We start from the raw sequence: 15,048 nt of genomic DNA, 5'->3' as shown, positions 1-15,048 counted from the left end.
TATCTTTTAATGCCGTCCTTTTCAGGTTTAATCAGCTTCATCTGCTGTCTGAATTCCTTACTCGTTAATTTCATTAGTGACTTAAGAAAAGTGTTTTTCCCATCTCTTCCCTGTGAGGGCAGCCCATATCTAGTGAGGGCAGCCCATATCTTGTGAGGGCAGCCCATATCTAGTGAGGGCAGCCCATATCTAGTGAGGGCAGCCCATATCTTGTGAGGGCAGCCCATATCTAGTGAGGGCAGCCCATATCTAGTGAGGGCAGCCCATATCTAGTGAGGGCAGCTCATATCTAGTGAGGGCAGCCCATATCTAATGAGGGCAGCTCATATCTTGTGAGGGCAGCCCATATCTAATGAGGCCAGCTCATATCTAGTGAGGGCAGCCCATATCTAGTGAGGGCAGCTCATATAGAGTGAGGGCAGCTCATATCGAGTGAGGGCAGCCCATATAGAGTGAGGGCAGCCCATATCTAGTGAGGGCAGCCCATATCTAGTGAGGGCAGCCCATATCTAGTGAGGGCAGCTCATATCTTGTGAGGGCAGCCCATATCTAATGAGGGCAGCTCATATCTAGTGAGGGCAGCCCATATCTAGTGAGGGCAGCTCATATAGAGTGAGGGCAGCTCATATCGAGTGAGGGCAGCCCATATAGAGTGAGGGCAGCCCATATCTAGTGAGGGCAGCCCATATCTAGTGAGGGCAGCTCATATCTAGTGAGGGCAGCTCATATCTAGTGAGGGCAGCCCATATCTAGTGAGGGCAGCCCATATCTAGTGAGGGCAGCCCATATCTAGTGAGGGCAGCCCATATCTAGTGAGGGCAGCTCATATCTAGTGAGGGCAGCCCATATCTAGTGAGGGCAGCCCATATCTAGTGAGAGCAGCCCATATCTAGTGAGGGCAGCCCATATCTAGTGAGGGCAGCCCATATCTAGTGAGGGCAGCTCATATCTAGTGAGGGCAGCTCATATCGAGTGAGGGCAGCCCATATCTAGTGAGGGCAGCCCATATAGAGTGAGGGCAGCCCATATAGAGTGAGGGCAGCCCATATCTAGTGAGGGCAGCCCATATCTAGTGAGGGCAGCCCATATCTAGTGAGGGCAGCTCATATCTAGTGAGGGCAGCCCATATCTAGTGAGGGCAGCCCATATCTAGTGAGGGCAGCCCATATCTAGTGAGGGCAGCTCATATCTAGTGAGGGCAGCCCATATCTAGTGAGGGCAGCTCATATCTAGTGAGGGCAGCCCATATCTAGTGAGGGCAGCCCATATCTAGTGAGGGCAGCCCATATCTAGTGAGGGCAGCCCATATAGAGTGAGGGCAGCCCATATCTAGTGAGGGCAGCCCATATCTAGTGAGGGCAGCCCATATCTATTGAGGGCAGCTCATATCTAGTGAGGGCAGCCCATATCTAGTGAGGGCAGCCCATATCTAGTGAGGGCAGCCCATATCTAGTGAGGGCAGCTCATATCTAGTGAGGGCAGCCCATATCTAGTGAGGGCAGCTCATATCTAGTGAGGGCAGCCCATATCTAGTGAGGGCAGCCCATATCTAGTGAGGGCAGCCCATATCTAGTGAGGGCAGCCCATATAGAGTGAGGGCAGCCCATATAGAGTGAGGGCAGCCCATATCTAGTGAGGGCAGCCCATATCTAGTGAGGGCAGCCCATATCTAGTGAGGGCAGCCCATATCTAGTGAGGGCAGCCCATATCTAGTGAGGGCAGCCCATATAGAGTGAGGGCAGCCCATATAGAGTGAGGGCAGCCCATATAGAGTGAGGGCAGCCCATATCTAGTGAGGGCAGCCCATATCTACTGGACCCCACGCCGGCTGTCCACACTGGACCCCACACCGGCTGCCCACACTGGACCCCACGTCGGCTGCCCAGACTGGACCTCACGTAGGCTGCCCACATTGAGGTGAATCAAATTTGCTCAGCAGCTCCATATTGGCCCCAGGGCAGGTGACCCCAAGGGCAGTCTTCACTTGGTCTGAAATAAGCCCACTCTTTTGGATTGACTTCCTGTTACATTGTATCAGAAAAACAACCAAGTTGTTGCTATCATATACAGTAGGGCAAAAAAAGCATTTAGTCAGCCACCAATTGTGCAAGTTATCCCACTTAAAAAGATGAGAGAGCCCCTACATCAGCAGTAAATAGCAGTAAATAACATATCCCAGCAGTAAATATCATAACACAGCAGTAAATAGCAGTAAATAACATAACCCAGCAGTAAATATCATAACCCAGCGACCCTGGTCTCAGCTCTCACTGGTATCAGCTCTCACTGGTATCAGCTCTCACTGGTATCAGCTCTCACTGGTCTCAGCTCTCACTGGTCTCAGCTCTCACTGGTCTCAGCTCAGGTCTCAGCTCTCACTGGTCTCAGCTCCACTGACCAGCTCAGCTCTCACTCTCCTCCTGGTCTCAGCATCAGCAGTAAATATCAGCTAACTCCTGGTCTCAGCAACCCTGGTATCTGCTCAGCTCCTCCACTCCCCCCTGACCAGCACCCTGGTATCTCCCCCTGACAGCCACCAATTGCAGTAAATATCATAACCCAGCAACCCTGTTCTCCCCCTGACCAGCACTTAAAATTGTGCAAGTTCTCCCATGATGAGAGGCCTGTACTTTTCATCATAGGTTCACTTCAACTATGACAGACAAAATGAGGGAAGAAAATCCAGAAAATCACATTGTAGGATTTTTAATGAATTCATTTGCAAATTATGGTGGAAAATAAGTATTTGGTCACCTGCAAACAAGCAAGATTTCTGGCTCTCACAGACCTGTAACTTCTTCTTTAACAAGCTCCTCTGTCCTCCACTTGTTACCTGTATTAATGGCACCTGTTTGAACTTGTTATCAGTATAAAGGACACCTGTCCACAACCTCAAACAGTCACACTCCAAACTCCACGATGGCCAAGACCAAAGAGCTGTCAAACGACACCAGAAACAAAATTGTAGACCTGCACCAGGCTGGGAAGACTGAGTCTGCAATAGGTAAGCAGCTTGGTTAGAAGAATTCAACTGTGGGAGCAATTATTAGGAAATGGAAGACATGCAAGACCACTGATAATCTCCCTCGATCTGGGGCTCCACGCAAGATCTCACCCCGTGGGGTCAAAATGATCACAAGAACAGTGAGCAAAAATCCCAGAACCACACAGGGGGACCTAGTGAATGACCTGCAGAGAGCTGGGACCAAAGTAACAAAGCCTACCATCAGTAACACACTACGCCGCCAGGGACTCAAATCCTGCAGTGCCAGACGTGTCCCCCTGCTTAAGGCGGTACATGTCCAGGAAGCTGAGTTGCATCCAAAGAACACCATACCTACTGTGAAGCATGGGGGTGGAAACATCATGCATCATTTGGGGCTGTTTTTCTGCAAAGGGACCAGGACGACTGATCCGTGTAAAGGAAAAAATGAATGGGGCCATGTATCGTGAGATTTTGAGGGAAAACCTCCTTCCCATCAACAAGTGCATTGAAGATGAAACGTGGCTGGGTCTTTCAGCATGACAATGATCCAAACACACCGCCCGGGCAACGAAGGAGTGGCTTCGTAAGAAGCATTTCAAGGTCCTGGAGTGGCCTAGCCAGTCTCCAGATCTCAACCCCATAGAAAATCTTTGGAGGGAGTTGAAAGTCCGTGTTGCCCAGCACCAGCCCCAAAACATCACTGCTCTAGAGGAGATCTGCATGGAGGAATCGGCCAAAATACCAGCAACAGTGTGTGAAGACTTACAGAAAACGTTTGACCTCTGACATTGCCAACAATGGGTAAAGTATTGAGATAAACTTTTGTTATTGACCAAATACTTATTTTCCACCATAATTTGCAAATAAATTCATAAAAAATCTACAATGTGATTTTCTGGTTTTTCCCCCTCATTTTGTCTGTCATAGTTGATGAAAATTACAGGCCTCTCATCTTTTTTAAGTGGGAGAACTTGCACAATTGGTGGCTGACTTAATACTTTTTTGCCCCACTGTATCTTCATACAGTATATACTGTAACTACACTGAGCAACAATATAAACGCAGCAATCAACAATTTCAAAGTGTTTACTGACTTACAGTTTAAAGAAGCTTCAGTACAGCACTTTGTGACATCAGCTGATGTAAGAAGGGCTTTATAAATACATTTGATTTGAATTTGATTTGAACGAAGTAAATCAGTCAATTTAAATAAATTCATTAGGCCCTAATCTTTGGATTTCACATGACTCGGAATACAGATATATGCATCTATTTGTCACAGATGCCTTAAACAAAAGGTAGGGGCATGGATCAGAAAACTAGTCAGCATGGTGTGACCACAATTTGGCTCAGGCAGCGAGACATATCTCATTCACATAGAGTTGATCAGGCTGTTGATTGTGGCCTGTGGAATGTTATCCCACTGCTCTATAATGGCTGTGCGAAGTTGCTGGATATTGGTGGGAACTAGAACACTCTGTCGTACGTCAATCCAGAGCATCCCAAACATGCTCAATGGGTGACATGTCTGGTGACTATGCAGGCCATGGAAGAATTGCGACATTTTCAGCTTCCAGGAATTGTGTACAGATCCTTGTTACACGTGCATGTACATTATCATGCTGAAACATGAGGTAATGATGGGGGATGAAAGGCATGACAATGGGCCTCCAGGATCTTGTCACGGTATCTGTGCATTGAAATTGGCATAGATAAAATGCAATTGTGTTCATTGTCCTAGCTTATGCCTGCTCATGCCATAACCCCACCGCCACCATGGGGCACTCTGTTCACAATGTTGACATCAGGGAACCGCTCGCCCACAGGACGCCATGCACGCTGTCTGCCATCAACCCGGTACAGTTAAAACCAGGATTCATCTGTGAAAAGCATCCCTCTCCATCGTACCAGTGGCCATCGGAGGTGAGCATTTGCCCACTGAAATCGGTTACGACGCCGAACTGCAGTCAAGTTGATACCCTGGTGAGGACGAAGAACATGAAGATGAGATGGTTTCTGACAGTTTGTGTAGAAATTATTCAGTTCTGCCAACTACAGTTTCATCAGCTGTCCAGGTGACTGATGTCAGACAATCCTGCAGGTGAAGAAGCCGGATGTGGAGGTTCTGGACGGGCGTGGTTACACATGGTCAACGGTTTTGAGGTCGGTTGAACATATAGCCAAAACTATGTCTCTAAAACTATGTTGGAGGCGGCGTATGGTAGAGAAAATAACATTCAATTCTCTGGCAACAGCTCTGGTGGACATTCCTGCAGTCAGCATGCCAATTGCACGCTCCCTCAAACATCAGACATCTGTGGCAATGTGTTGTGTGATAAAACTGCACATTTTAGAGCGGCTTTTTATTGTCCCGAGCATAAGGTGCACCTGTGTAATGATCATACCGTTTGATCTGCTTCTTGATATGCCACACCTGTCTGGTGTGTGGATTTCTGTATGGTACCGGAGCGCCAAGTCTAGGTCCAAAAGGTTACTTAACAGCTTCTATCCCCAAGCCATTATACTGCTGAACAATTCATCAAATGGACACCCAGACTATGTACATTGACACCCCCCCCCCTTTGTTTTTACACTGCTGCTACTTGACTAACCTGTACCCCCGCACATTGACTCGGTACCGGTACCCCCTGTATGTGACCTCGGTATTGTTATTTTATTTAGTTAGTAAATAAATCAAAATTATAGTTTATTTCATAAATATTTTCTTAACTCTATTTCTTGAACTTCATTGTAGGTTAATTAAGGGCTTGTACGTAAAAATGTCACATGTAGGCTTAGTGTGGGCAAACCTGTGCTGGCCTTGGTGTGGGGAAACTTGTGTTGGGCTTGGTGTGGGCTAGCCTGTGTTGGGCTTGATGTGGGCTAGCCTGTGTTGGGCTTGGTGTGGGCTAGCCTGTGTTGGGCTTGGTGTGGGCTAGCCTGTGTTGAGCATGGTGTGGGCTAGCCTGTGTTGGGCTTGGTGTGGGCTAGCCTGTGTTGGGCTTGGTGTGGGCTAGCCTGTGTTGAGCATGGTGTGCTCTAACCTGTGTTGGGCTGGTGTGGGCTAACCTATGTTGGACTGGTGTGGGCTAACCTGTGTTCGGCTGGTGTGGGCCTGTCTGTGTTGGGCTTGGTGTGGGCCTGTCTGTGTTGGGCTTGGTGTGGGCCTGTCTGTGTTGGGCTTGGTGTGGGCTTGTCTGTGTTGGGCTTGGTGTGGGCTAACCTGTGTTGGGTTTGATGTGGGCTAACCCGCGTTGAACTTGGTGTGGGGCAACCCGTGCTGGGCTTGGTTTGGGCTAGCTTGTGCTGGGCTTGGTGTGGGCTAGCCTGTGCTGGGCTTGGTGTGGGCTAGCCTGTGCTGGGCTTGGTGTGGGCTAGCCTGTGCTGGGCTTGGTGTGGGCTAACCTGTGCTGGGCTTGGTGTGGGCTAGCCCCTGTCCACCTTGCCCACATGGGGCCAATGTCATGTTTGCTGGAAGTCTCTCGGTGAGAGAGAGTTTCTGTTCTTCCTTAAATTATTCAGTTTCTGTAAATGGCATGGGATCAGGAATAGAGTTTTCTTTTTCATTCCAAACCAGACGGCCTCAGGCCAGGCAGGGGCTGAATTTCTGAGTATTTAATGTGGCCGGTTTTGAGCTTGAACAAAGAACAACAGGACAATGCTACAGTATGTGTGTCACTAAAACCACATGTTAGCATACAGTTGCTTAGCATACGCAAATGACAAACAAAGTAGCCTTCCACCACCTTCCATGTTACGTCACAACCACAGTACAATGGAATCATGTATAAACGCCACCTCCCCGGTTTGGTTGATTTCCAACATGGTGGCTCACTGTCTGGCTTGGAACTGTGTGGAAAAAGTCTTTTCCCTCTCCTTTGAAAAACCTCATAGACAGTCACATGCAAACGCACACATGAAGGCTGACAGGCCAGCAGGCAAACACACGTACGTAAACACGCACACACAATCTGAATAGCTTCATTGTGGCCTGCACAATAGGGAGGTGTCATCATTTAGTAATATAGCAGGATCAAAGGAAGAGATGGGAAATAATAATAAAATAAGTGTAACTGGTTCTGTACTGGTACCCTTCTGCGATGTGTTCTGGTGAGGTGGAAGGGAAGAGAACGTTCTGGACACAATTACATGCCTGTTACATGTTCAGTACACTCAGTGACAATAAGAACCTCAGACAGAAAAACCTTGGCCTACATGACCTCTGACCCTACAGACTTGGATTCTAATCCTACACCCACACAGGTACAGTAATGAATTCTGTATGAAAAACCCTCTGTGTCTGCATAGTCTCAATGAGTCTCACTGGGCGTTTCCTAACCCGACCAGCCCCTGACCTGACAGTCCTAACAGAGTTATCATTAAGTTTAACCTGTTCAACTACAACCAACATTGCTGGGTCACTATCCACAGTCGGTGGGTAGTCAAGGTCAAGGGTTCTGTGACTGTTGCTGGAACTTGTGCCACCAGCGGCATCTTCAGAATGCCTTTCTTCAGATGGAGAGACATATTTAATCAGTATAGATGCATGGGGTGAATGTTATTTACTGCTGATATAGGGGGAGTAGTGCTGTTCAGGGGTGCTGGATATTTACTGCTGGGTTAGGATATTTACTGTTGGGTTATGATATTTACTGTTGGGTTATTATATTTACTGTTGGGTTATGATCTTTACTGCTGGGTTATGATATTTACTGTTGGGTTATTATATTTACTGTTGGGTTATTATATTTACTGCTGGGTTAGGATATTTACTGTTGGGTTATTATATTTACTGTTGGGTTATTATATTTACTGTTGGGTTATTATATTTACTGTTGGGTTATTATATTTACTGTTGGGTTATTATATTTACTGTTGGGTTATGATATTTACTGCTGGGTTATGATATTTACTGCTGGGTTATTATATTTACTGTTGGGTTATTATATTTACTGTTGGGTTATTATATTTACTGTTGGGTTATTATATTTACTGCTGGGTTATTATATTTACTGCTGGGTTATTATATTTACTGTTGGGTTATTATATTTACTGTTGGGTTATTATATTTACTGCTGGGTTATTATATTTACTGTTGGGTTATTATATTTACTGTTGGGTTATTATATTTACTGTTGGGTTATTATATTTACTGTTGGGTTATTATATTCACTGTTGGGTTATTATATTTACTGCTGGGTTATTATATTTACTGTTGGGTTATTATATTTACTGTTGGGTTATTATATTTACTGTTGGGTTATTATATTTACTGTTGGGTTATTATATTCACTGTTGGGTTATGTTATGAGAGCTGAGACCAGTGAGAACTGAGACCAGTGAGAGCTGAGACCAGTGAGAGCTGAGACCAGTGAGAGCTGAGACCAGTGAGAGCTGAGACCAGGGCCACTGGGTTCCTGCCCGTCTCTGTGGTGTACCTCCAGTCCTGTTCCAGTCAAGTGTCTTTACCTGGGAGTGTCACTCTCAATTTAGGCCACAATCACCCCCCACATTCTATTAATTCTATGCCCATCTCCCCAGCCACCACTTTCAGTGTTAATTTACCTCATATACCCCTAATGGAGGTGTAGATTACTCTCTCTTCCTCCTCTGTTTTAAAGCCAATTTCCTACAAATCTACACATTTGTGCCAGAGTGGAAATCTTCAGTTTTGTAGCTAATTTCATGTGATATCTCATTTGATCCACACATTTTGTTCTATTTTAGAAGCTAATTAAAGCGAAGATAAAGGTACATTGAATGTGAAAAAGGCACTGCATCATGTTTCAGTTGATACTGTGACTAATTAAAATCAATTGATTTTCATGAATTCCTCCTTCAAAAAAACAGTTCCTAAACTTTGTCCAACCCTGTTGCCATAGTGATAGATGTTACATGGCACATGTTTGTTTGAGTAAGATAATAACTTTATGAGAATGTCTACTCCATTTTGCATACCCCTGTTTGGAAACAGAATATAGATAACGTATTCAAAGCAATGAGAATCAGTTTAAGATGTATATAGGACCAAGCAAGGGAGACAGACACAGAAAGAGAGAGATCTGGAGAGAGCAAGATAGACGGAGCGAGACAGACTTTCCTACAAACAACAGGTTAGGCCATGTTTAAAATGTATAATATGTTTAACATTAATGTAGAGAAATGAATGTAACCCAGTTGTTTTTCAATCATTCTGGTTACATTTCAGATGTAATTGGTACCTTTTGAAATCTCTTGGAACACAACTCTAAACTGAGTGTAGGAGTCTCTCATCTTTAGCCATATTTCCTTTGAATTTCACACTGATGGAAACTTCTTTGTACCTCACCCTCCTAATCTCAGGTCAGTTCAAGATGTGAGTTTGTGTGTGTGTGTGACACGTGTGTGAGTGTGCGTGCGTGTGTTTGCACACCAAGGTGTACTGTACTATATGTTAACAGATGCGAAGATAGTGTGGTTGGGGGTGAGAAGATGCTGGAGAAAATATCCCTCATTAATCATTATTCTGTTAACAGGGTTCTACACACCTTCCTCATGTCTTCATCAGTATCACCTCATTACCAACAATATGAACTGGACTGATGCCCAGAGTTACTGCAGAGCACATTACACTGATCTGGCTACAGTAGATGACATGGAGGACCTGAACAGGCTGATTACCAGTGTCAGTGGTTCTATTTACTGGTTATGGATCGGACTGAAGAAGGGAGACTCCATGAAGTGGAACTGGTCTCTGGCAGACAGACGTTTCTACAGAGAGGGGGAGACTGAGTTCAGAAACTGGGACACTGGGACGCCCCAAAATGGTAACTGTGCTTTAATGAGTACAGCTGGTCTGTGGAACAATACCTCCTGTGATGACCAGCATCACTTCATCTGTTATGATGGTGAGTGTTGACATACTAATGATGAAGCCTGTTCTAAGTGCTGGAGCTGCCATTAGGTTGAAACATAGACTCATGAGAGCTTTAAGTTGTTAATCAGTTATTGATCTGTTATCAAATCAATGACAACATGTACTATAGATGATCAGTAGATGATATTTCACTGGATATTTGTATTGATTATTACATTTGACTTTTGCAGGAAAACAAGACACCAACCTAACATACGTCTTAATTCAGGAGAACAAGACCTGGATAGATGCTCAGAGTTACTGCAGACAGAATCACACAGACCTGGTCAGTGTGAGGAACCAGACTGAGAACACAGAGATAAAGAAGAAGATATCACTGAGGAGACTTCCTGTGTGGATCGGCCTGTTTCTAGACTCCTGGAGATGGTCAGACCAGAGTGACTCCTCATTCAGAAACTGGTTGCCAGGATGGTTCAGAATAGATCAGAAATACAGTTGCACGACGATGTCTTCTTATTCCTCTTCTTCTTCTTATTCTAAATGGATAAATACGCCCTGTGAAAACCACTATCCTTTCATCTGCTATGGTAAGTTACCATATTCTCCACCTGATCTACCTGATATAATGATGACAGGAGAACTGTAATGTTGATTTACTTCAGTCATTTGAATCCAAGATGGCGTAGCAGTCAGACGTCTTTGTCTTCTCTCATCCCATGTATCTACATACATTTTTCTTCGCGTTCTTTTAAATATATTTCCTAAACCTCAACTTCAAAATACTCTCCTGCAACCCGCCAATGTGTTGTGGATCTGTTTTTTTCCCCCAAAATAATTTCTATTTACCTCCGAACTGGAATACCTCTACTGAAGCTAGCTGGCTAACTAGCTACCAGCTATCAGTCAGCTAACCACTGCTAGCGGTCATCAGCTAACCTTTAGCTCGGAAAGCTCTCGCCAGTTCGAACAACGCGTTTCAAACCAGAGAATAACGGACCTATTTTTCTCTCCATATCCCCGAATTCCTACCACAAACTCTGAACCTTTTCATCTGGATCATCGCAGCTAGCTAACCGCAACCCGGGTTGACTACTCCTGGCTAACGTTTGACTACTCCTGGGCTACAATATCCGGACACCTTCTACTGCCGGTATGGGGCACGGAACCCCGCCGATCCTCTACGACTGGAATACCGACATAATCTGCCCTAGGATTCCAACAGGCCCCTCAGGCGCTACCTGGAGGCCCATTCTGCTAACCTGCTAGGCATGCTAGCTACCTAGAGCTACTTGGAACCCTACTAACTCCATGACTGGTCTATTGACGTCACAAACAGACTTACCCCCATCGCGACGTCCCCCAAAAGCTAACTTGCTAGCCCCGGTCTACTAACTGCTAGCTTGCCTGCCCCGGTCTGCTAACTGCTAGCCATGGACATGCTTAACAGCCCGACCATCCTACAATCCAAGCTTGATGCACTCAATTCCACACAAATTATCAATGAACCTACCAGGTACAACTCAAAATTCGTAAACACGGGCACCCTCATAGTCATCCTAACTAACTCGCCCTCCAAATACACCTCTGCTGTTTTCATTCAAGATCTCAGCGAGCACTGCCTCATTGCCTGCATCCGTAATGGGTCTGCGACCAAACGACCACCCATCATCACTGTCAAATGCTCCCTAAAACACTTCTGAAAGAGCTGAAAAATCTGGACCCCTACAAATCAGCTGAGCTAGGCAATCTGGACCCTCTCTTTCTAAAATTATCTGCCGAAATTGTTGCAACCCCTATTACTAGCCTGTTCAACCTCTCTTTCGTATCGTCTGAGATTCCCAAAGATTGGAAAGCTGCCGCGGTCATCCCCCTCTTCAAGACACTCTAGACCCAAACTGCTACAGACCTATATCTATCCTACCCTGTCTTTCTAAGGCCTTCGAAAGCCAAGTTAAGAAACAGATTACCGACCATTTCGAATCCCACCGTACCTTCTCCGCTTGGCAATCTGGTTTCAAAGCTGGTTATGGGTGCACCTCAGCCACGCTCAAGGTCCTAAACGACATCATAACCGCCATCGATAAGAAACATTACTGTGCAGCTATATTCATCAACCTGGCCAAGGCTTTCAACTCTGTCAATCACCACATTCTTATTGGCTAACCTCCAGATGAGCTTCAATGCAATACAACTCTCCTTCTGTGGCCTCCAACTGCTCTTAAACGCAAGTAAAACTAAATGCATGCTATTCAACCGATAACTGCCCGCCCGTCCAACATCACTACTCTGGACGGCTCTGACTTAGAATACGTGGACAACTACAAGTACCTATCTGTCTGGTTAGACTGTAAACTCTTTCCAGACTCACATTACCATCTCCAATACCAAACATACCCTCGTAAAACTGACCATCCTACCAATCTTCGACTTCGGTGATGTCATCTATAAAATTGCCTTCCTACACTCAACTCAACAAACTGGATGCAGTCTATCACAGTGCCATCCGTTTTGTCACCAAAGCCCCATATACTACCCACCATTGCGACCTGTACGCTCTCTTTGGTTGGAACACTCGCTTCATACTCGTCGCCAAACCCACTGGCTACAGGTTATCTACAAGTCTCTGCTAGGTAAAGCCCCGCCTTATCTCAGCTCACTGGTCACCATAGCAGCACCCACTCGTAGCACGCGCTCCAGCAGGTATATCTCACTGGTCACCCCCAAAGCCAATTCCTCCTTTGGTCATCTTTCCTTCCAGTTCTCTACTGCCAATGACTGGAACGAACTGCAAAAATCTCTGAAGCTGGAGACTCATATCTCACTCACTAGCTTTAAGCACCAGCTGTCAGAGCAGCTCACAGATCACTGCACCTGTACATAGCTCATCTGTAAACAGCCCATCTATCTACCTACCTCATACTGTATTTATTTATTTATCTTGCTCCCCAGTATCTCTACTTGCACATTCATCTTCTGCACATCTACTATTCCAGTGTTTTAATTGCTATATTGTAATTACCTCGCCACCGTGGCCTATTTATTGCCTTTACTCCCTTATCTCACCTCATTTGCACTCACTGTATATTGACTTTTTGAAGAGGCTCTTCAACTGAAGAGACAGGTTGTGAGAATGAAGATGACACAAAGGGATCAACATCTGAACCTCAGAGATCCTGCTGTCCAAGACGCCATTGTACAAGAGGTGAGTTTCACCCTGTTCATGAAGAACCAACTCAGTAATGATTCTGTTGTAGATGACCTCCTCTCTGGTCTGGGTCCTAGTCTGTTGTAGATGACCTCCTCTCTGGTCTGGGTCCTAGTCTGTTGTAGATGACCTCCTCTCTGGTCTGGGTCCTAGTGTGTAGATGACCTCCTCTCTGGTCTGGGTCCTAGTGTGTAGATGACCTCCTCTCTGGTCTGGGTCCTAGTGTGTAGATGACCTCCTCTCTGGTCTGGGTCCTAGTCTGTTGTAGATGACCTCCTCTCTGGTCTGGGTCCTAGTCTGTTGTAGATGACCTCCTCTCTGGTCTGGGTCCTAGTCTGTTGTAGATGACCTCCTCTCTGGTCTGGGTCCTAGTGTGTAGATGACCTTTTCTCCTGACCGTGACCCCACACTCTGTGGGTGCCTCAGGGAGAGTTGGGATATGCAACAAAAAAAAACATTTCCAATTCACACATGTATATTAAAACACACTTTGTGTGAAACAGGAAAGTTATAAGCATCATCTCCACATAGAGTGACATGATTGAAGTCAAGAAAGAATAACTATTGAAGAATTAAAAATACTGTGTTTGTGTGTGTTTCTCCAGATAAGGAACAAGCTGAAGGAGCAGGGGTTACCTGCAGACACCAAAGTGACATGGAAAAAGCAGCCTGATGGGAAGGTCTTCCACAAGGAGGAAGAGGGGTCTCCCAAGAAAGAAGAGGAGGAGAAGAAGATGAAGAGGATGATGACAAAGGGAGAACTCTAGTTATGTTAAATGTTCTCCTTACATTTATCTTTTTCTTTACATTAATTATCTGTACTGGTCCAGATTGTCTCAGTTTAACTGAAACAGGTCTTTATCTGAGATACAGTTAATTGTTTTATCATACAGAATATTGCTTTATCATATATTAATATTGTTTTACAATAGTATGTGATCTTAAGTTACAAATCTTTAACATTGTTCATTGTTTGAATCTCTTTTGTTAGTTTATATATTAGAACCTAGTTTCAACTGTAGACTTGATGGTTCATTTGGAATATTAATAAACTACAAGATGAGAGATGCTCTTTTTCCTCAGTCATTATAGACAGTATTCAGACTTGAGATCTGCTCACTGGAATTTCTGTGCATTGACATCAATGAGTGATTCAGGTGAAAGTCCCAGCTGCAAGCACATGGACCTCATGTCAATTAATTTAGATTTAAAGAAATAATCTCTCATTCATCTACAAGGTTTTATTTTAATCAAAATGTTCATTTTTATGACCCTGTAAAAAAAAATCTCTCTCTTAGTGACTCCTTGCATGTAAACACAGTCGCTAAGAAGTGTACAGGTGCCATTGCAACGGTGGTCATCACACCACAGCAATGCTTCCATGGAAGGCTACTTTGTTTCTCGTTTGCCTATGCTAAACAACTGTTCACTGACGTGCTTTAATGACGCACGTAGCCTACCGTAGCATTGGCCTGTGGTTCTTTATTGAGCCTTGCCGTTGTTATTTTTTACAATAAATTGTGGTGTTGTGGACCAGTTGGGTTTGTGGTGTACTAGCATCTACTGTTTACTGTTGTCCGGTAGTGTCACTAAGATACCAGTAGAGAGAGGAAGTTACAGCACCAGGAAGTGAATAAGAGTATTGTTGGAAACTGACGAAATTACTTGAAACTTTTAGTATGTTTAAAACAGTGCATTTGGAGAGTATTCAGACCTTTTGACTTTTTCAACAAACAAAAAATACGTTACAGACGTATTCTAAAATGGATTCCATTTTTTTAAATTCTCAGCAATCTACACACAATACCCCACAATGACAATGTGAAAACAGCTTTTTAGAAACTAGAAACTAAAAACAGAAATACCTTATTTACATACAGTACCAGTCAAAAGTTTGTACACACCTACTCATTCAAGTTTTTATTTTGTATATTCTCTCTGGGTATTAAAAATAAAGTGCATAAATTGCTTAGATTTAAAAAAATATTTATATTTCAGAAT

The 15,048-nt window shown here is 44.6% G+C and overlaps 1 protein-coding gene across 1 annotated transcript; it reads left to right on the top strand.

Moving 5' to 3' along the window:
• The first annotated feature begins 9,007 nt into the window (after positions 1-9,007).
• LOC124014508 (C-type mannose receptor 2-like) lies at positions 9,008-14,580 on the top strand. Its single transcript, XM_046329590.1, has 6 exons — positions 9,008-9,099; positions 9,195-9,328; positions 9,502-9,873; positions 10,073-10,429; positions 12,941-13,044; positions 13,653-14,580. The coding sequence occupies exons 2-6, from the start codon at positions 9,292-9,294 to the stop codon at positions 13,812-13,814; spliced, it is 1,032 nt and encodes a 343-aa protein (XP_046185546.1). The 5' UTR covers positions 9,008-9,099; positions 9,195-9,291; the 3' UTR covers positions 13,815-14,580.
• The last annotated feature ends 468 nt before the right edge of the window (positions 14,581-15,048 follow it).

The sequence above is a fragment of the Oncorhynchus gorbuscha genome, linkage group LG25 (assembly GCF_021184085.1).
Source record: "Oncorhynchus gorbuscha isolate QuinsamMale2020 ecotype Even-year linkage group LG25, OgorEven_v1.0, whole genome shotgun sequence".
NCBI classification, from domain to species: Eukaryota; Metazoa; Chordata; class Actinopteri; order Salmoniformes; family Salmonidae; genus Oncorhynchus; species Oncorhynchus gorbuscha.
Note: the sequence above shows the minus strand (reverse complement) of the source record. Positions and strands in the feature narration are given on the sequence as shown.